Source organism: Corythoichthys intestinalis, chromosome 21, assembly GCF_030265065.1.
Source record: "Corythoichthys intestinalis isolate RoL2023-P3 chromosome 21, ASM3026506v1, whole genome shotgun sequence".
Lineage (NCBI taxonomy): Eukaryota > Metazoa > Chordata > Actinopteri > Syngnathiformes > Syngnathidae > Corythoichthys > Corythoichthys intestinalis.
The window spans coordinates 28,290,582-28,314,033 of NC_080415.1; the positions used below are offsets into that span (position 1 = coordinate 28,290,582).

Below are 23,452 nucleotides of genomic sequence, written 5' to 3' on the forward strand. Positions count from 1 at the left end.
GGGGGACACTTCACGCGGAGTGGCTATTTTTCGGTACGACACCGGCGCGCCAACTTCAACAACGAGGGGCAGGTGTACTTTATCTGTGCTATCAAAATGTTTCGGCTGACGAATATACGCAATTACGGCTGATGAAACTTTGATAAATGCGCTTTTTTTTCAAATTTCTCGAGCTCTGGGACACTCGAAAAATGACTCTCATACTTCTCCTTGCTAAGTTAATGGTACCTCGATGTGTGTTTGTGTGGAAATTTAGTTCAGGAACAACGAAAAAAAACATTCACCTTCTCACGGAATCTAGTAAAACTCTTTAAACGGCAATTAGAATTCCCCTCTAGTTCTTGAAATGGGTCCATTGACAGAAGAACTGTTATTGTTGTGGTAATGTAGTACTTATAAGGGTCAAATAAAAGGAAAAAGAAGGACAACGACGGTGGTCTGCAACCCGCGGCTCTATGGGTGCGTGCGGCTCTTTAGCGCTGCTCCGGAGCTTTTTTTTTTTTTTTTTTTTAAATGGAAAAAGATGGGGAAGGGAAATATATTTTTTGTTTTAATAGGATTTCTACGAGGGAAAACATGACACAAACATTCTTTCAATTCATTAATATTGCAATGAAGTTAAACTTGTGGTGGCATCATACAACAGAGTAGTCATGTGGTGCGTCATTCTCTATAGGATCCACTGCAGGGAAAATAAACATTTAATCATGAAGGCTAATTAAGTATTTCTAGCCAACTTAGTCATTTCAATAGTAGGCTAATATCACTAGTATCGATACATACAGCCAGTGTTGCTATCATTATGAGGCTTATACAAGGCTTTTAAATTTTTGCGGCTCCAACATACTGTATCAGTTTTTTGGGGGGGGAGGGGGGGGGTTTGGGTCAAATATGGCTCTTTCAACATTTTGGGTTGCCAACCCTGAGTCACTACGAGATGTAAGTCGTACTATTGTTACGAGAAAAAAAAGTCTTATTATTACGTAGGGTAACGTAGCTGTAATCAGCTATGCATTTTACATACATGTACTGTAGCTGAGAGCTCAAATATATCTTTATTATGGTTCTTCTTGGGGGAAAAAAATAATGAAAAACAAATTCGCCGTGGCACGACATGGTGAGGCTGTCCTACACCGATGAAGCCCACCACCACAGCTTTTAAAAATCCTAGGGGAAAGACTGAAATCTAAAACATTATTTATCGGCCCGATAATATTTTTGGGATGTGTCGGTGGATTGGGATGTGTGCGTTTGTTTCCACTCCTGTTTTACCAGCATGCAAAGTTTTGTTACAGTTCTATAGGCCGTATTTTTCCATCACGAAGTGATAAACCTTACTATGGCAGTTAGCAAATGTTTGCATTTTACAGTGTCATGTTTAAAAGTTCTGGAGAGGCCTTTTGGTTATTGACAGGCTTGCTGTCCTGTAATTGCCAGGTTAAGAAAGTTGCTTCATGGACCAAGACTGCAAAAGCCTCCTCTGTTGTTACACCAAATGTTTTATCTCCTGACAAAGCGCATACCCTGTTGGGTTTATGTTTTAGTTCAGTGCTCATTTTTCAGGGCAATACATTGTCAATGATATTGACTGACTGATTGTGATTGACTCAAATTATATTTATTTGAAAAAATAAATATGGGCACTTATTTGAAGTCTAAAGTCGTCTTTGTTTTGTTCATCATAATAATGTTCATGTCAATATGAAAATTCTGGTGAGGTCAAAGGCAAATCTATGCTGAATCCACCACTAGTATTTTTGACCTACAGGTGTTCAAAAACTCAGGTTAATATAAATTTAAAAATTCTATTTACCGTACTGGCCCCAATATAAGACGGTGTATTTTGCATTGAAATAAGACTGAAAAAGTGGGGGTCGTCTTATATTCGGGGTCTAGACATTATACCTATTCACAACGCTAGATGGCGCCAGATATCATTGAAGCGATGTTCTGTCATGACAGATCTCAGCTACTCTCAAGTTTAACCAGTTTGCATTATTTTATTGGAATGTTTTTCCTTATTCAGATTTGTTTCAAGACTACAGTTAGTTAGACTTCACTTTGATGGTTAATGCAGTTATTGCAATTTTGTTGTTTTATCACAATAGATTGGTTTATTTACATTTCAAAAACCAGAAGCCATTCATTTACGAATGTGATTGCACTTTAGTTTACATATTTAAATGTTCAGATATTAAGATTTGAATGAGACAAAATATCATGCTTTTCTCTCAAATATATTGTTATAATCATTTGTTTCAGATGTACTGTAATTATTTTCTGTATAAAAATTAATTTGGTGTTAAAAGTCTTTTTTCAAACTTAGTCTTGAAAAAGAGTGGGTCGTCTTATAATCAGGGCCGTCTTATATTCGGGCCAATACGGTATATTATCGGTTATCGTATCGGTATGCGGTATCCTTGAGGAGCAGGAAGTTCTCAATATCGGTTTCAAAAAATGGATATCGTGCACCCCTACATGTTAGCGATGGACACGGTAATACTTCAGCTGCCAATGACACCCCGTCAAAAGTGCATAGACTTCATAATGTATTAACCGATTCATAGGGGGCCTATCTCCGTCAAAGCTGACAGAGTTGAAACATAAATAAAGAGCTTTGTCCTTTGAAAATTCTGGTGAATAAATGCTTTAATCCTTGATTTATTTATAGATATGGGCGTAAAACTGTCTTGATTCTTGGTTAAAAGCAACAACAACAAAAAAGCGCAGTTAGCATTTATTTTACGTAAATATTGCGAACTATGAGGCTAGTCAGTAAGGAAATTAGCGGCCGCCATAAGTAAACAAAGAGCTTTTTCCGTTGAAAATTCTTGTGAAGAAATGCTTAAATCCCTGAATTCTTTATAGATATGGACGTAAAACAGTCTCGATTCTTGGTTAAAAGCAAAAAAAAAAAGTGCAGGTAGCATTTATTTTACGTAAATATTGCAAACTATAAGGCTAGTCAGTAAGGAAATTACCGTAATTTCCCGAATATAAGGCGCACCCGTGTATAATGCGCACCCCAAATTTACTTGTAAAATCTAGGGGAAATTATTGTACCCGTTTATAACGCGCACCCTAATTTTAGCACCAATAAATAGAAGAATACAAGAAAACAGAGCTCGTGTACAGATACAGAGATGTCATTTTACTGACTGGTGAAACACAGCACAAGCATAGCACATTGGTAGTTCAAAACATTAACGTAAACTGACAATATTTACGGTAATAATATGATTTGACAACTTCTCCAGCTTACCAGAATCTAGGAGAAAACAAAACAGATGTGACTTTTCTTTTAAAGGCTGCTGTATAACTTGCTCGTTTCCTCATGATGAATAAATGTTTCTTCCATGGATTGATACGGTAAAATGAAAGTGAGAACGTAAGTCGGAAATCCGTGAGAGCTCATCGCTGCCAACACGACAGTAACAAAAGGAACTATTGTTATTTGGGTTTGAGTTTCCCGAGGGACCGATATAGTTGACGGACACAGGAAGTGTGCGTCCTTACATTTGTTATGGTCCAAATTGCGGAGCTGCAATAAACGTCGACTCAAATGAGTTCAAGAAACTAAATTCTGTGCTTTATGAAGAGTGAAAAAAGCAGAATTTAACACAGACGAAATCATTCGGCCGATTAGAGTGAAGTATTACCGAAACAAAATGGTGACGTCACGTACCATAATGGTCGGCAACGGGTCGCCGCATACGTTTCTTCAACACAACGTGGCCGTGTCAATGAAAAAAAATCGGTTTATATATATATGTAATACATGTAATACATATATGTTTCTGTCTCCATCCATGTACCCGTTTATAATGCGCACCATGAGTTTACAAGTTGATTTTGGGGGGAAAAAAGTGCGCGTTATATTCGGGAAATTACGGTAGCGGCCGCCATAAGTAAAAAAAGAGCTTTTTCTGTTGAAAATTCTTGTGAAGAAATGCTTAAATCCCTGAATTCTTTATAGATATGGACGTAAAACAGTCTCGATTCGTGGTTAAAAGCAACAAAAAAAAAAAAACGTGCAGGTAGCATTTATTTTACGTAGATATTGCGAACTATGAGGCTAGTCAGTAAGGAAATTAGCGGCCGCCATGTGTAAACAAAGAGCTTTTTCATTGAAAATTCTTGTGAATAAATGCTTAAAACCCTGAATTCTTTATGGATATGGACGTAAAACAGTCTATATTCTTGGTTAAAAGCAAAAAAACCGTGCAGGTAGCATTTATTTTACATAAATATTGCGAAGTATAATCCCAATGCTGTAGCGGCTAATTTCTCCCATTGATTTTTTTTCACGTTTCAAAATGCATGCATGGTACGAAAATATTAATTACCTTGAATCCACGAACAAATAACCCCCGAGACAATCCTTCCTGTTTGTATGCAGTACAGCATTCAGACTTTTTCAACCTAAATCCGGCTTTAAATCGCTGCATGTGACCTACTACTAATAAATGAAGCGGAGTGTTGGACGGCCACCTTCGGGAAGGTGTGACGCAGTGAAAGAGGAATGTGTCATGTCAATACATTATGAAGTCTATGTAAAAATGTTATCATTTCCCCCTTGATACAGCACTCATTTAACTCATTGACTGGTGGGAGGGGGCTTCATTCGCCCCTTCCAGTCAAAATGAATTGGACGTCTAGCCCCGTCAATGGCACTGAAACATGATCATTCACGGGTATCTATTTTTCAACTACAATAAATCATAAAAGGAAACCATGAGTTATATACAGCATTGTAAAATGCTAGCCTATTGAAACCCGGTAATGCAGTCTGCTTTGAAGTGCTTCGGCGCCCCGCGTTTGGAGCACAGTTTCGCCTTGTTTTCCCTGTAGATGCGCACATTTTCTGATAATAGTTCCTGTTGCGTACGTCATATAGTGCTTGACCTTTGTATGGTTATTACCTATACCATCAATACAGCCATTATGACTCACCGCAAGGAACGAATTTCACAACTCGCGATTGCGTCGACTCGGCCCACTGGCGGAAACAGCTCTCAAAACAAGAGCTTTGTTTTCCTTACATATTTTCATACAGATCTCATACAGGCCCTATATGAAGCGGCAAGACTCTCGAGCAATTTCAAGTACTCGCATCGGCTCGCTAATTTCCAAACACAATTGCAGCCAATTAAAGTAGAGTAGCGCTTCTAGCATACGAATGATTGTCCCGCGGCGGAATACCCGCGCATATAACACGTGCGGGTATTCTGTTTGTTGTTTTTTAATGGTAATTATTCCAATGACTCTTTTGAGATCTGCAGATTTCAATGTCAAGTGAGCACGGGAGCAAGCGTATGTCTGTTTGTTCAAGCGTTGTCATGATAGAGTGACTCCGATATAAAGTCTTCGCCATGGCAACAGTCAGTCAGACGAGGTCCGCGCTATCGTTACAACTTCCTTTCTGTCATTGTTACGCTCCATATTGCATTATTGCCGTTAATGAGATTAGGCCAGTGAGTGTGCAGTTTTTATAAGGGACACTATAACTGATAAGTGGTTTTCTTGGGTATTAACTGCTTGCTTGCGTGGACATATTTTTTCTATTTGTTTTTGGAGGGTTAGAATTTTTTTTTTTTTTTGCATGTGTTTAATTTTACTTTAAATATTGTTATTGCTAGTTTGATTATTATTATTTTTCTATAATGTTAAAAAATATTTTTTATTATTTTCTTTTAGTGTCTTTTTTGTCAAGGCCTATCCAAGGTAAAAATAAATGGCCTTGTTTGTATTTATTTTATTTTTAAAAAATATATATATTTTTTTAAATATATATATATATATATATATATATATATATACTGTATATGGCGGAAAACACAGACAAGAATGAAAAAGCAGTTTCTGCTCTTGCACTTCTCTTTAAAAGAAACTGTTGTATTTTAAACCAAAACAACTGTTGTGTTTGATAGAACAATATGTCTATATGCTGCCATAGCAGATTCAAGCCGCCAAACTATTTTTTAATTTGTCCGTTTTACCCTGAAAAACCCTCGTTTACAGACGTCGCGCAACCACTTTTGTTTCAACCCAGCCATAAAACAAAGGTAATTAATTATATTTATTGATCAAAAATATCAAAATGTCTGGCGTTTTTAGCTTAGAATCATTGAGGTCTCATATTTCGTTTAAAAAGAAAAAAAACAACTAAAAAATTTTTCACTCGCACATTTTAAACTTTTAAACAAATTGTGTCACAATTGTGAAAAAAATGGCGTCTGTAAAAAAAGTCACGGATATCTACCTCATAACTATCGCTTAATTGTATTTTTTTTTTTGTTACTGTCGCATTTTCTCCAATATGTCAGATGATAATCGATCCAAACAAGAAAAATTGAAAAAGAAAAAAAAAAAAACGTTTAAAAGGGAAAATATATGAAAAAGAAAATCTCGACCACTCCTTGATGTCTGCGATTTCTGCATCGCAACCCTTGTTATATTACCATGTTTCACCCATAAAATCCCAAAGAAATCCAGCTGTGGCCATTCACAGCTATGTCTTGACACTCAGTGATACATGCTACATGGAGTTTTTGGACCGAAACAAGGTAAGTACGCAATAATATCTCGTTAAAGTCATGGCATCTGTAATTCTGCTCTCGCGTGCTCTCACCTCCAGATAGGGTTTTGCTGTTTAAATTTATTTTTCTTCCCCCAGAAAATTGAGATTTTAAGCTTTCCAATGACGTATCACACATGCATATCGGACAATTTTGAAAATTGGCTAAATTGGGGGTCTCAGAGCGGAAACTTCAAGTCACCTGAGTGTTTTCCACTATATATTTAATGGGGTTTTTTTTCATTTTTATTTCCTTGCGTTGTCAAATTGTGTAAAAAAAAAATTAAAAAAAAAACCTAACCCTAAACCCTAACCCAAAAATCCATCTAATATATATTATATATAGGAATGCTTTCATTTATGTTCTACAAATTTTGTATTGATAATTGTATTTAATTGTTACCATTAGACGTGCCGATTACAGATTTCAAAGTATACCGTGGTATGTAAACGTCAAGGTTTCAAAACCGCGAAAATTTTCCGTCATACCGTACCTAAGGTATTAGCTATTTTTTATGTCCCAAAAATGAATGGAAAAATCCCTCAGTCAACCCTCCCCAACCGGTTGTTACTTCGTGTCAGTGTATCAGCTGTGCAACACAATGGCTGGAGGAGGTGAAACTCCTGAACTTTTCCCCCATCGAAGTTACAGACGGCCGCGGCTTAGAGGAGGAGGGCAAACCGACATGTAAAACATGTTTGCGGAGGGTTCCTTCCGAGGAGGCAATACCTCCAATATGATTTCGCATTTATACAAAATTAAAGGTTAGTAAACACTGTCATGAACATTTCCCACCAGCTACAAGAGTTTACTCCAGTGTGTTTAGTGTGTCTAGCAGTGGTGAACATGGGTTTTTTTCTCTCTGGCAACTCTGTATTGAGAAAGAGTGTGTGTATAATGTAAATGTGATACAATTCATACACATGTGCTTTTTATGGAAGATAATTAAATTATTTTTGTTGTGATGGTAATAATGTTGAGCTGTGGCTGTGGGTTTAGGCTGACCTAAAGGATTGCATTTATTTAAAATTTAATTCGAATATTTATTTATTTATTTTTTTTAATTTATTTGAACTTTTAACTTCCAATTTGCTAATATGTTTTGAAAAATAAAAACCCTGTTCAATGGGAAAAAAAGGTTTTTTTTGTTTTTGTTTTTTTTTTTAAACCCAGACATCTCAGAGTAACACATTTTAGAGCTGTAATTGCAATACCGTGATACCGTGATATTTAGGCTTAAGGTTATCATAGAATATCATTCCGGCACATGCCTAGTTACCATTTTCAAAAAATGCTTCCGAATTTATCCCTGTTATTTTCTTGACGTGTGAACTAGGAGTGGGAACCTCACAATACGATACGATTTGCGATACAGGGCTCACGATAACGATCTCACGATATGGCGTTCAAACAATTATCGATACATGGGTCAGGAAATCATTTTACAATATTCTACGATAATATATACTAATATTAGGGGTGTAACGGTACACAACAATCTCGGTTCGGTTCGTACCTCGGTTTTGAGGTCACGGTTCGGTTCATTTTCGGTACAGTAAAACAACAAAATGCAAAATATAAATGTGCTAGTTGTTTATTACACACTTTTGTGCTTTCAACAATAGGAACATTTGCCTATACAAAGCTAGAATTCTGCTCAAAAAATAGCGGGTATTTAAAGACAATCCAACAACAATTTGCCTTTCAGACCCCGCGTATTGGTCAGCTTTCTTTCTGAAAGAAAGACGAAAAAAGAAGTCCTGTGCTAAAGAGAAAAGCAATCCCAATGACAAAGATTTTGACATATATTTTACAAATGAAATGCCTCTATGAAACATTTTTTTTCTTATGAACGGTTTTCAAAAGCTTTATTGGTGGATTTTCTCAAGTTAAAGCGCCACAAAGAAATTAATAAATTTGATTGTGTAAGCAGGATCTGTGTATTATTCTTATTTTTTAGTTACAGGTGTTTTAGTTCATTTCAATGTATTTTATTTAAATGGGCTATTATTTATTTTATTATGTGTTTATATTTTACAAATGTGATGTGATATTGTATATTTTATGTTGTATAACTTCAGTTCCTATGTGAATATTAGTTCCTACTTGTTTTGTTGTGGTAGGAGGGCTTTGTATTGAACACAGGGCCGTGTTGGTTATTATGATAGCAGGGAAGACAGCCGTAAATCAACAAAGACAAGTCAACTGTGCCCCGATCTACCGCTCAAGAGATCTGATGGACTCAAAAAGTAGGTTACGATTGCACATTAGTTTGAAAATCGACCGGATCCACCGTATTATTACACGAGTGACTTCCGGCCCGATCCTAGCTAGTGGTATTGACGCAGGAGGGCCGCATCTCACGTCAAATAATAAACTCTGCCCTTCTTTTCGCGTGCGTCGCGTTGAGCCGCTTCTGGGACCCATCTAACACGCGGCCGCACTGCGACTGGTGTGCATTGGCTGATTGACTAACGCCCGCGTTTGACTGTGCTCTCGCGGCGGCCACGTTGTTGCGCCGTTAACGTTTCTTACTGTCCTACCGTGTTGGTCCTCATTGTAGTAGAGAAGACGGAGTAAATATAATCTACACAAAGAAACTTTAACCCGATCGACTCACAGCCTCGAAAAGTAAGGGTTATATTGCGTCAAAAACTCGTTTGGTACGCGTCCGTTCCGAACCGACCACCACGTACCGAAACTGTTCAATACTATTACATGTACCGTTACACCCTTAACTAATATACATACTAATAAACTGAAAAACAAGCCATTTTCATCCTTCTGCTGTGAATTGGCTTGAATTTAACACTAGTCGACGTCCAATCTATTTAAAGTGGCAGGGTGTTTATTTTGGGTCACTGAAAAGGAAGTAGCTCAGTAATGTCCCCAAATGAATAGGAAGTGACTAAAAAAATCAAGAGAAAGTAATCTGGAAATGCCCTAAAATGAACAGTTGGTGACCTGTAAATTGCCCACAAGACTGGCTGTGAATGCTCCGGTTTCAGTGTCAATGACGGCGCTAGTTGTCCAATCTGGACAAAATGAATTGGATGTCTAGTGCCGTCAATGGCAGCCAGTGAGCTAACGTAGACATTATTCTAATGGAAGATTTTGGTAGTAACCTGTTGGTTCCTTTTGTTTTTTTAAACAGTGACACCTTTTAAAACAATATATCGATCCATGGTGGGAGAATATGAGGGAGAAGGTTAGTGCCAGTGGTGAAAAAAAGGAAAAAGGTGAGGCTTAACATTGAAATGAAGACGAAAATGATAGAAAAATATGAGCGTGGTGTGAACATCCGTGTACTGACTCGACAATACGGCAATATCTCAACGGTTCTCCTCCGACCTCCGTTCGCCAGTCTTTATAAGTTAAGGTGACAATTATTATTGTGGTAACATCGCCCAAAAATCGCCAGCTTCGTCAGGTTTTTAATCATTTATTTCAGAACTTGTGCAACAAAATATGCCTACTGTCCGTAAAAAGTAAAAAGTCCTCTCTCACTCTCTCAAGTCAGCCACGCGGTGCGTTCAGGTACACCACGCAACACACATCCGCCACATTAGAACCCGATTTGTTACATTATTAAAGGTATTGTTATTATTATTATTATTCCAATTTTTATTACTGGTGCACGATAATTATTGGTCCGATAATTATCGGTTCGATAATGGGAATTATGACGTCATCCCGATAAATCCAATAACATTTATAATAGGACCGATAATATGTACGGTTCTGGCTTTGCAGTTTACACAATAGTATGGGAAATCAGTTGACCATTTGCGGGGCAGTGCTGCCACCTGCTGGTCAGAATAATTCAATGTACCTATTTTTTGTTACAGTAGTTTGGTTCAATCACTTACACATTGCAGTGTCTAGCGGTAGCAGTGACAGTCATGAATGCTTTCTGTTACGTTTCCGCCTCGGAAATATATGAAAGTATTTTATGTTTACTATTACATATGGATGTGCAAAATATGTTTACTTCTGTGGTGAAGGGTCATATGTGCAGAACTTCATAAGTTGTGTTATAGAAGCCAGCCAATGCTTTAGTAGCTCAAGCTAGTGTGCTATGCTATCCATATAATAGTTGTGTATATAAGTGCATTGTGTAGTTTGTTGTATATTGAGTACTGAATATGTGTATTTTTCTGTTGTACTTTCACAATATTAAGGCAAGTGTCTTCCCATAAAAGCAAGAAAAGACCAAGCCTTGTGCTTTGTGGAAGTACATTCATTCTTAGCTGGCTGTCGGGCAGTGCAGAGGTGAAACGCACTGTTTTGTTTATGTCATTATGAAAAATCTGATGAGATCAAAGGCAAATCTATGTTGAATCCACCATTTTTTATTTTGTTTTTTAAACCTCCAGGTGTTCAAAAACTCAGGTTATACATTTAAAAAATTATTTATTATCGGTTATCGATATCGGTCTTGAGGAGCAGGAAGTTATCGATATCGGTATCGGTTTCAAAAAATGGATATCGTGCACCCCTAATTTTTATTTATAATTTATTTGTTTTGCTCTGTGTAATTGGTATTATTTGCAATAGTAATTATTTAGCATTCATTAAGGATTTAGTGTAGGTTTTCGGGCTGTGGAACGAATTAATGGGATTATAATGTATTCTTATGGGAAAATCCTGCTCGACATATGACCATTTCGACTTACAAACAAGGTCCTGGAACGAATTAACTTCGTATGAAGAGGTACCGCTGTATCACCTTTTCGATCTAATGTAACACCGTTAGGTTGAACCCTCTAAAAATAAAAATAAATGAATTTATACATTTTTTTGTATCCAATTTTATTGTTTGTTTTATTTGGTCAATTTTGTTACATTTTCAAATTATATATTTCTGTCTGTATTCATATTTTCCCATTGGGCTGAATTCCTTCTAAAGTGAATATAAATTTCTGCAAAATTTGACTGATTCCCAAAGATCTATGTCGTGCGATGCTCTCTCACGAAAGCCCGCCTAATGTGCAGGCTCTAAACTCACTTTTTCACCCTTCCTCAGTGTGATGTGCGTACTCCCAGCCTACAATGAGGCGCTCACTGACATTTTATCCACGCAGGACCATTGAAAATATCCACCGACGATGTTGCCATCAATGGCAGCCAGCAAGTTAATGTATTTGGAAACAAATCTCAGACTTCAACCCCCAAAGTCTTTAACCTTGGAAACCTGTTTGTGCCGTTTTAATAGGAAGCCGTTAAAACAGCAGCCAAATGTCGTTTAAAGAGCCTTAATGACCACTGTAGCTCTCCTGTTTATGAGCACAAATATATTAGTGATGCTCCATCATGTTTATGCAAAAACACTTGTGACACTTTTGCTCAACTCCTATGTGAACACTCGATGAATTCATTAGGAATTAATATCATCGTCATAATACTTTTATTTCTCACCAGGCGGCAGCGGCTCCAGGTCACGCATTCCCGACGGTAGACGTCCCCGACCACGCTCACTACACCATTGGGGTGGTTATTCTCGCCGTGGGCATCACTGGCATCCTGGGAAATTTTCTGGTCATCTATGCTTTCTGCAGGTAGTATTTTATTGGATTTATTTACAGTTATAATGACTCTGGGAATGCAGCCTAAAGCGGGTGGTAAACTCCATCTAAGGCCGATAGTTTACAAGTATTGTAAGGAAAAGTTGAAAAGAACTTTGGAGAGTTCAACAGGGCGTGAAACCGTTGAAAGGCCATTTACATGGTGACGCTCCGAGAATCCGACAAATTTCATGTTAGTATTTGTATGGTTTCGTCTCCATTCGAACGATATCGCAATTCCGCGTGAAAACGACATACTATTCATGCCAGGCCCTAGTGGGCAGTCCAGATTTACAAGGGGACAGCCAGTTATGTACTTCCTTGACAGCATCAACCTCCTCAGCCCGGAAGACAACATACCCGCCCACTCCAAGCAATGGCATTTTTCTTTTGCTCCAAAAGGCACAAAATTGCAAACATTAAACATACTTAAGAATCATATGAAAACTGTAAATGGCGTACCACAAGCAACACGACACTTTTGCTCATTAATATTAAAGACGTTAGCAATTGTGGCTAGGCGGGTCGACATCCCGTTTGTCCCTAATAGTAAATGAATGGAAATAGTGTTAAGATCTGTAAAGATTAGAAGAACATACAAATGTTCAGTTAAAGAAATGGCTTGAATGTCGAGGGCTGAAAAAAACGAGCCGACCTGATCTAGCGTTAGCTTTTTTGATCGACGCCTTTTTATTGTTTGCATTGCTTTATGCCACTGACAATGACATTCTCCTGTTTCAACAATCTATCCTTTACCACCATATGCCCTGTCTTTCTTTTATATTATATCCTCTTGTTGTCTTATGTCTCTGACTGTTCTTGGGGGCAATTTACATTGTTATTTTTGTGTAGCGATCGCAAATGCTACTCAGCGACAGCGACGAACGCTTTTAATTTTTCATTAATAACTAGGGCTGTCAAACGATTAAAGTTTTTAATCGAGTTAATCACAGCTTAAAAATTAATTAATCATAATTAATCGCAATTCAAACCATCTATAAAATATGCCATATTTTTCTGTAAATTATTGTTGGAATGGAAAGATAAGACACAAGACAGATATATACATTCAAAATACTGTACATAAGTACTGTATTTGTTTATTATAACAATAAATCAACAAGATGGCATTAACATTAACATTCTGTTAAAGCAATCCATGGATAGAAAGACTTGTAGTTCTTAAAAGATAAATGTTAGTACAAGTTATAGAAATTTTATATTAAAACCCCTCTTAATGTTTTCCTTTTAATAAAATTTGTAAAATTTTCAATCAAAAAATAAACTAGTAGCTCGCCATTGTTGATGTCAATAATTACACAAAGCTCATGGTGCTTAAACCCATAAAATCAGTTGCACCAAAGTGCCAGCAGAGGGAGACAAAAAATACAAGTAACAAGTGGACATGACACTGTGCTGTCATTTTAATCTGTTTGAGCGGGGCATGTGCGTTAATTGCGTCAAATATTTTAACGTGATTAATTTTTAAAAAATAATTACTGCCCGTTAACGCGATAATTTTGACAGCCCAATTAATAAGAAATCTTAATTCTATAATTTATTTACACTTCCCCCTTACTAAAGTTGTTTTTTATAACAAAAAAGGTAACCGCGGCAGTCAGATACCATTTTAATTTTTTTCAGGTCATTCATTATCAGACAGAAGCAGCACGGCAAAACGCAACGCTAAAAAATAAGTACAAATATCAAAATGGCTTACCTCATCGTCTTCTGAAGAACCATGGCCCCCAACAAAATGTTTACTGCCTACCTGACTACCTTGCTGGCGTTAAACTGGTCTTATGGACGTCCGCGCAAGTTGATCCATTCTTCACATTTTTTCTCCGAGTTTTTGGTTTCGGGAAATGTATGAAGAAAACATCCTTCATATGGCGTAATGTCTAGAGTCTTTTCTACAAGTTCCATAGCAGCAGTGTTTGATCGGCATGTTCTTTTTGGAAAGATTACCGGAGAAAACAAGCAGAAATCACATGGTTTGTATGCGAGGGCGTTTTGATAATGTCCCAATCCCGCGTTACGATGGCAACGTCATGGTCTAAATATAGCATTCATGCTGTACGCTATTAAAGCCAACATTCCGCCATGTTTGCTGTTTTTAATGTTTAATAGCAGCGCTGCGCACGCCCAAAGTTACGTGTGCAAGTGCTGACATCATCGGCGTGAGAGCTTGGTTGCGGAGCAAGCCCCGCAATCAAATCCTTCTACTTTGGAGCCCGGAATCAAAGGTTTGCGTCTTCGCCTTCCGTTTTTGATGTCACCATATTAAGGCAAGGCCATTCCGCAAGACAGTTGCTGCTTCTTGGTGTCGCAGCGTCACCATGTAAACTTTGATGTAGTCCATAACATATTTTGGTATCCTTCAGAGAACAGATATTTTTGCTGCCATGAATCGACTAATCAACAACTAATTGATTATCAAATGCATCAACAACTACTTTGATAGTTGATGAATTGCCTTGTGACTAAGAAGCAAAAAACAAAACTAAAAAATTTGACTTACGTTTGCTCACAGAAGCCGAAGTCTGCGGACACCGTCCAACATCTTTATCATCAACTTGGCCTTCACAGACTTCTTCATGTGTCTGACGCAGTCACCCATCTTCTTTATCACCAGCATGCATAAAAGGTGGATCTTCGGCAAGAGAGGTAAATTTACAGTCATGCATGCGTCGTTAAGCCCACCATGTTGACCCATTTGCGTTCAGGCGTTATCATTAAAATACAGCACTCGATTAATTCACTACTGAATGAACATACATTCATTCGCCCCTCCCAGTCAAAATGGATTGGACGTCTAGCGCCGTCAATGGCACTGAAACATGAGCATCAGCCCATACTCAATTTGAAATCTGTCATTGTCAATGGCAGTGAAAGAGTTAATCACATTTAATTCAACGTGGAAAGTTAAAATTTCAGTGCATTGCCTTCGACGGGATATTTGACCCTACCAATATGGCCTCCGCGTACTCGACGTTTTGCTGGGCTTCTACAAAGTGCTTACTTATCTCGTCTTGTTTACCCATCACAAAGTTGATGATTCACTACCATGACTAATGATATTATTTCTAGTTTATTTGCGCGTGATTGGCTGTTCACTTTTGAGTTTAATAATATGAAATATTATGGAAATGAAATTCCAACTTTAAAGTGTTAATAGGGGCCAAACCTAACCAGAGGTTTACTGTTTATATTCATTTTAATTTTATTACCTTTTAGAGTAGTCCGATATCAATTTTTAACCGATAACCGATATCCCAATATTGTCCAACTCAAAAAATCCGATACACACACACCAAACCGATACAGATATATGCGGTCGTGGACTGGCTAATTGTATTGTGATGCCCAACTACAGTACAGTGGTATGAAAAAGTATCTGAACCTTTTGGAATTTCTCACATGTCTGCATATAATCACTATCAAATGTGATTTGATCTTTGTCAAAATCACACAGATGGAAAAAATCTGTCTGCTTTAACTAAAACCACCCAAACATTTATAGGTTTTCACATTTTAATGAGGATAGCATGCAAACAATGACAGAAGGGGGAAAATAAGTAAGTGAACCCTCTGCCTTAGGAGACAAAGAGCAATTGAAAAAAAAAAATTATCAAAAGATTTAAATCAGGTGTGTTCCCAATCACTGATGAGTGGTTTAAAGCTGACCTGCTCACTATAAAACATACTCGTGGTAAAAATTGTCTGGATGAGAAGCATTGTCTGATGTGCATCATGGCTCGGTCGAAAGAGCTGTCTGAAGACCTGCGTTCAAGAATTGTTGATTTGTATAAAGCTGGGAAAGGATACAAAACCATCTCTAAAAGTCTGGATGTTCATCAATCAACAGTCAGAGAAGTTGTCTACAAATGGAGAGAGTTTGGCACTGCTGCTTCTCTCCCAAGCAGTGGCCGTCCACCAAAGATGACGCCAATAGTTCAGGGTAGAATACTCAGAGAAGTAAAAAAGAACCCTAGAGTGTCTGCTGAAGACTTACAGAAATCACTGGCACAGTCCAATATGTGCACACATCAACTATATGTAAAACTATGGCCAAGAATGGTGTTCATTGGAGGACGCCATGGAGGAAGTCATTGCTGTCTAACAAAAAAATTGTTACTCGTTTAATGCTCGCAAAAAGGCACTTGGACACTCCACAGACGTTTTGGCAAAAATATTTTGTGGACTGATGAAACCAAAGTTGAATTGTTTGGGAGTAACACACAACGTCATGTGTGGAGGTAAAATGAAACAGCTCACAAACATCAACAACTCATCCCCACCGTAAAGCATGGTCGAGGGAGCATCATGATTTGGGGCTGTTTTGCTACCTCAGGGCCAGGACAAATTGCAATCATTAATAGAAGAATTAATTCAAATGTTTATCGGGATGTTCTGCAGGAAAACCCGGGGCCGTCTGTCAGACAGTTGATACTAACAAGAGGATGGATGCTGCAACAAGACAATGTTTCAAAACACACAGAAGTAAATCAACTTCAGAATGTTTTCAGAAGAACAAAATACACGTTCTGAAGTGGCCAAGTCAAAGTCCAGACTAGAACCCCATTGAGATGCTGTGGCATGACCTAAAGACAGCGCTTTATGCCAGACATCCCAGGAATCTGACTGAATTACAGCAGTTTTGTAGAGAAGAATGGGCCAAGATTAGTCCTGATCGATGCGTCAGACTGATCTGCAGGTATAGGAAGTGTCTGGTTAAAGTTATTGCTGCTAAAGGGAGGCCACAAAACATTACATGTGATAGTTCACTTACTTATTTTCCCCTTCTGTAATTGTTTGCATACTATCCTCATTAAAATATGAAAACCTGTCACTGTTTTTACATCTGTGTGATTTTGACAAAAATAAGATCAACTTGAATGGTGATTTTGTGCAGAAATGTGAGAAATTCCAAAAGGTTCAGATTCTCTTTAATACCACTGTAGATGCTTTAATAATGATAATGCTCACATAACAAATCCCAAGCATCTTAGTTTGGAGACATCCAATTGTCAGTCAGCATAACTGCTGTGCTAAGCTGTGACTAGCCCTTGTACAAAGGCAGAAGGCATTCACTTTGAATGGAACATGCATATAGGCTCAAAACAGATGATGGAAAAACTGATGTCGATATTATCCGATTTTATTCATAAATTCTTTAATCGACCAATATTATCGGCTATAATGTCGGACAACTATTAATTTTGTTTTCATAAACATTTTATTCTATGGAATTAAACATTTAAAAATATAAATGACAGTTGTAGTTGGTAAAATGCTTTGAAATTGACTTTAGACTGTGTGTATGAGGTGGGGGGGGGGGGGGGTTGTTTTTTGTTGATGTGGGAAGCAACAGAAGAGTTTCTCATTTAAAATGGCGACCTGGAGGCAGTTTAGGGTTCAGGACACTGACAGCGGACAGTCGGAGCTTTGGGATTCGGAATTCTAACCGGCTTGTCTGTCATGTTTAAGTGTGTGTGTGCTTTTGTTGGTGTGCCTCTTGTGTATTTTTCTCACTTATGCATCTTTCTTGTGTGTGCCTCTTTTTTTCTTTTTTGCATGTGTGTCAGTCCTCTGCATCTCATGATTGCGTCTTTCTGTCTCCTCTATGTGTGTTTGTCTAATTGTCTGTGTGTATGTGTATACTGTCTGACATGTCTTGTGTTTATATCTCTCTTGTGCATATTTGTTTGTCTGTAGGGGCATGTGTGTCTTTTTTTTTTTTTTTTGCACGTGTGTTTTTGTATGTGTCTCGTGTCTCTTGCCTGTGCTTGTTTCGGTGTCTACGTGTGTGTTGACTGACTGTCTCATGTGTATTTGTGTGTGTCTCAGTTTGTGTGTGTCCCAGTGGAAGCGCAGATAGAGAGGATCCTCTGATCAAACACTGATAGTCAGCCGCGAGCGTGTTTTCCTTCAGGAGTTGTCCTGACCTTCATGAAGACGCCCAATCGCTGCCGCCGCCTCATCAATTGCGGCCGGGGAGAAAAATAAGAACGGAAAAAATGAATCTATTTGGTGAAGGAAAGGCTTGAATAAAAAAGCGACGCCTTCCCTCACACGTGTCAGATGAGAAAAGATGTGAAAAGAACATGACAACATTGAGAAGAAAACCATCTTTCTCAATATTTTTCTTTTGTACAGTCAATTATAAACTTGCATTTACATTTTATGTTACAATTCATAAGAATTCCGTAATTATAATTGCATTTTTAGCACATAGAATCTAAAAGAACGTAACATTTTTTGCTGCAAATTATTGGATATTGTACTGCTCCTTTAAAAACAAAACAACAAAAATTTTATTCAGTGGTTGCCATTGACAGTGACAGAAGAAATCCAATCTATTTTGACTTAATCCCAATCAAAATGGATTACCGTAATTTTCGCACTATAAGCCACAACTTTGTCTCCTCATTTTGAATCCTGCGGTTTATAGTCCAGTGCGACCTATTTGTCAGTTTATTTCGGTTAATAGGTAACACTTTATTTGACAGCAGCGTCATAAGACTGTCATAAAACCATCAAAATTATGACATAACACTAGTGCTGCAACGATTAATCGATTACCTCGAGTAATTCGATGAGAGAAAAGCTTTGAATCAAATTTTGCTGCTTTGAGTATTCGTTTAATTAGAGTGGCATTGTAATGGTTTGTTTTGTTAGTGTTTGCATTTAGTTTTATTGATTTGGGTGGATACACTGCCCTCAAGGGGCAACATTGAATATGACAACTCATTTAACATGGCTGAATCCAGCTGCTTCCTGTTAAGACCAACATTAGGTAAGTTTTTGTTTGACCTAATATGTTTTTTTTTAATGCATTCGTAATTTAGTTTATAGGTTTATAGGCAGTGTAGCATTTTATAGCATTTAAGCTAGCGGACTTTTGCTATGCAAGTTAGTTGTTCTTTTGTTGTACTTAGACCCTAATTCATTTATTTGTAATATCATTTGAGGCTAGTTTAGGTAATTTTACTAATTTAATTTATATTTAAATGAATTTATTGCTCTTGTAAAATTAAAGTGCAGTTCTGCATCTTTTGAAGAAACACTCTGGAATTTAATATTGTATTTGTATTTAATGCGCTTTTGAAAGTCTAATCTTAGCAAGCCAAAATCAATGTCATTGCAAGCGTAAACACTCGTTTATTTGTTTTACTGTTTTACTGCTTATCACTGACCGCTAAACTAGTTAGCAATTATGCTAATCAGTGTCCTAAGCGTCCGTTTGTATTGTGTTTTGGAGAAGCATATTGGCGCTTGAGTTATTGTTAGATAGTAAAGTTTAAGGTAAATTTCTTTTTATAGAGAAACCACACACATAAACCCATTCATATAACAGCTTAGTCTCAACACAAACGTCCATTCAAACTGTAAATCGACATACAGAAGAGTGCTTTAAAACTGGATTTTGTTTTCATTGTTACTTGCATGCCTAAAACAACTTCAAGTTAAACTGTGAACATCATTGGAAAAAGTGATTTATCTGATGAATCGTTTCATTAATTAGCCGATTAATTGATGATAAAAATAATCGTTGGTTTCACCTCTACATGACACCGTCATGGGCATGACTAAATGCTTATGACCAATGTCATTAAGTGCCGTCCGGCAAATTATGTCACTAACGTTTACATCCATTCAAAGTGAGATAATTTGCCGGATGACACTAAATGGCAGCTGTTATAAGCATTCATTAATTGCTCACGACAGTGTCATTTCATTATTATGATCGTCTTATGACATTCTTATGGTGCCACTGTCAAATAAAGTGTTACCAAATACCATAACTAGCAATTAATGAAACAACTGGAACAGTAACTGAAGGAATAATTAGCACAGAACATGAATTTGATAGTTTTTTTAGGGCTGTCAAACGATTAAAATTTTTTAATCGAGTTAATTACAGCTTAAAACTTAATTAATCGTAATGAATCGCAATTCAAACCATCTATAAAATATGCCATATTTTTCTGTAAATTATTGTTGGAATGGAAAGATAAGACAAGACAAGACGGATATATACATTCAACATACGGCACATAAGTACTGCATTAGTTTATTATAGGGCTGTCAAAAGATTAAAATTTTTAATCAATTTCAGCTTAAAAATTAATTAATCGTAATTAAAACAATCTATAAAATATGCCATATTTTTCTGTAAATTATTGTTGGAATGGAAAGATAAGACAATACGGATGTATACGTTCAACATACGGTACATAAGTACTGTATTAGTTTATTATAACAATAAATCAACAAGATGGCATTAACATTATTAACATTCTCTTAAAGCGATCCATGGATAGAAAGACTTGTAGTTCTTAAAAGATAAATGTTAGTATAAAGTTATCGAAATTTTATATTAAAACCCCTCTTAATGTTTTCGTTTTAATAAAATTTGTAAAATTTTCAATCAAAAAAATAAACTAGTAGCCCCCGATTGTTGATGTCAATAATTACACCATGCTCACTCACCAAACCAATAAAATCATTTGGACCCAAGCGCCAGCAGAGGACGTCAAACACCAAAAAACAAGTAACAAGCGGACATTACACTGCTGTCATTTTAATCTGTTTGAGCGGGGCATGTGCGTTAATTGCGTCAAATATTTTAACGTGATTAATCTAAAAAATTAACGCGATAATTTGACAGCTCTAGTTTTTTTTTTACAACCCGGAGCACCGCAATGCATGCTGCAATGGACACTGGAGGCATGTTGGACCACAACAGTGTTGACAGCAGGTTGGCTGTCTCCCCCAAGGGAGCAATGATGGCCAAATGAAGCTTCTTGAAGCAATGAAGCTTTGCAGCAAATTGGTTCAAAGCTTCATGGTGGTTCATTTGATCTTATGACAGTCTTATGATGCTGCTGTCAAATAAAGTGTTCCCGGTTAATATGTTTTGGTGTTAATATCCCATAACGCAGTTAAGAAAACTGCAGCTTATAGTCCAGTGTGGCTTATCTATGAATAAATGTCGTTTTCGTGTCAAATTCGGAAAATTAAGGTAGACTTCTATCACCCTCATTCATACACAATATCAAACACTGGCTTGGTTTTTCCACCTCTCCCTGTGGTGGGCCTCTGTTGTCCACTTTGCTGCCGCTGTTATAGTTCTCCCCGCAGCGGGTGTCATAATGGCTCTTTTTATTTCATTTTGTTGTTTTTATGAGTGAAAAAGATCATAAAAGTAATGTTTGTTTGATTTTGTTATCTCTGCGAGCCATCAAAGTGAGGTCTCCATTTTGTATTACTGACTGAGAACCATTTATTTATTTGGACCTCATGTTATGTGACATTTATCTGCAAAGTCACCATTTTTGCCTCCTGGAGTTGGATTTAAATTCAATCCGGGCCCTAAAGGTAGTTTTGCTGAGCGACATGAAATTTGGTATCTGTCGAAGTCTGCGAATTCGAACTGCCCAAGTCTGCAAATTTGAACTTTCTCAGGCTAAATTGAAGTCCATTTTGTTTTTTTGTGTATCGTATTGCGAAAAGGTTTGCTTGCCAGAAAACACAACTAATCTTTTACCTAACTGAATTCATGGTATGATTTGCTAAATACGCCTCGGGATTTTTTGTGGAAAACCTGTCGGTCCTCAGGGGGGCCAGTCTGGCTTCTATTAGTTACTTTCAGGCTCTCTCACGGTATACTCACATACGTGTGTGTGCTTGTGAGGGAGTGAGTGATGTATTTAAGCGAGGGTGAATGAGTGTGAGTGAGCATGTAAGAAATATGTGTATCTGTATAGATTGTTTTTTCGTTTAAAAGTGAGTGTGTGGGAGTACAGAAATGTGTGTGTGTGAGAGTATATTTATGAGATTGTATTTTTATCTAAGAGTGAATGAATGAGCGCACGTGAGACTGAGTAAAGAAATTAATTTGTGTGTGTGTAGTTGGCATGAGATTTGGAGGGTATGATAACCTTAAGCAAAAATACCACAGTTTCACGGTTTTGCGGTATTATAGCTCTAAAATGTGTTATTTAAAGATAAATGGGTTTAAAAAAAAAAAAAAGAAAAAAAGAAAAACTTTTTTTCCCATTGAACAGGGTTTTTATCTTTCAAAACATATTAGCAAACTGGAAGATAAGTATAATGTTGAGTTAAAATGAATTTGAAAAAACACCAAAATATTCAAAATAACTTTTTTCATTGAACATTTTATTTTCCACAACAGTTTTGTGTATTGGAACATCAACATGAATACAATGTTAAAACAAATAAATAACAAAAAATAAATATTTTAAATAAAATTGAAATAAATAGAACCTACAGACTAACCCAGTACTTCTCAAATAGTGGGGCGCGGCCCCCTGGGGGGACGCAGAGCGATGCCGGTGACCTCGGGGAACATGCTTTTTTTTTTTGGCCGTACTGGAATAAAGTGTACTTGCACATCCACTCAGTGGGTGGCAGTGGCGCTCTCATTTTCAGAGTGCGCGCAGTATTTTTGAACTAAGGAAGAGCACTCAGCACACACTGAAAACAGATATGAAGAGCAGTGTGCCGCCGCCGCCGTTTTCGAAAGCCGTTTTCCGACCGGACTCACTCACGCAGCGACCCACTGTCTTGTCCGGTTCTCACGTCGCCGCCCGAGAAGTGCCATTTTCGGCTTGGGATCGTCACGACGACCGCCCTCACCTACGGTTCTACCTAGGCCGCCGAGAATGCGCTTTTTTCGTGCCGTTTGCCTTTTAGCTTTGACTTTTAATACAGTGGGTGATGGGGAAAGACCACATTTTACTGTGTCTAAAAATATAGTGGACAGCCAGAAGCCAAATCAATTAAGACGCCACTTAAAGACATTAGACCCCAATCTCATTGATAAGCCGCTTGATTGTTTTTCAGCGAAAACGTGCCGAATATTGCCAACTATCGTCCTGCTTTGTCAGTGTTATATCAGTAAACCAGTGAGCATTGTTAGCATGCTCATTGCAAAATAACTCCACACCATTGTAAAGAAGGTAATACTGTGAGCAGCAAAAATAAAAACTGTCCTTCTGTTGAAGGACACTCTTTTTTTCTTTTATTCAGTTTTGTTTTTTGGTCAAATTTTTTGGCATATTGTCCTCATGAGTGAATGTTTCTAATCAATTTTAATTTGTTATTATTTACTGATTTTATTACATTTTATTTTTCTGTATCAAATGGTCAAAAATGTACCTTGAGTGTATTTTTTACAGTTTGGAGGTGACTTTTTTTTTTAATTCAGGCAAATTGATGTGCGTCAAGTCTTCTCTGTTACAAACAAAACAAGGTTAATAAAGTTATACTTTAATATAAGTT

At 37.3% G+C, this 23,452-nt stretch overlaps 2 protein-coding genes across 5 annotated transcripts in view; one reads left to right on the forward strand and one right to left on the reverse strand.

Moving 5' to 3' along the window:
• Positions 1-3,416, reverse strand: part of etv4 (ETS variant transcription factor 4) — a 214,305-nt gene extending 210,889 nt beyond the window's left edge. For both annotated transcript variants that reach the window (XM_057827050.1, XM_057827052.1), the window contains exon 1: positions 3,263-3,416. The gene's annotated coding sequence lies outside the window, so the exon portion shown is untranslated. The remainder of the gene's footprint in view (positions 1-3,262) is intronic.
• Positions 1-23,452, forward strand: part of LOC130910032 (melanopsin-A-like) — a 69,198-nt gene that overhangs the window by 17,556 nt on the left and 28,190 nt on the right. For all 3 annotated transcript variants that reach the window (XR_009061819.1, XM_057827047.1, XM_057827048.1), the window contains exons 2-3: positions 12,000-12,136; positions 14,676-14,809. Coding sequence is in view for 2 of the 3 variants with exons in the window: in XM_057827047.1 (XP_057683030.1) it covers positions 12,000-12,136; positions 14,676-14,809 (271 nt within the window). In the remaining variant the exon portion in view is untranslated. The remainder of the gene's footprint in view (positions 1-11,999; positions 12,137-14,675; positions 14,810-23,452) is intronic.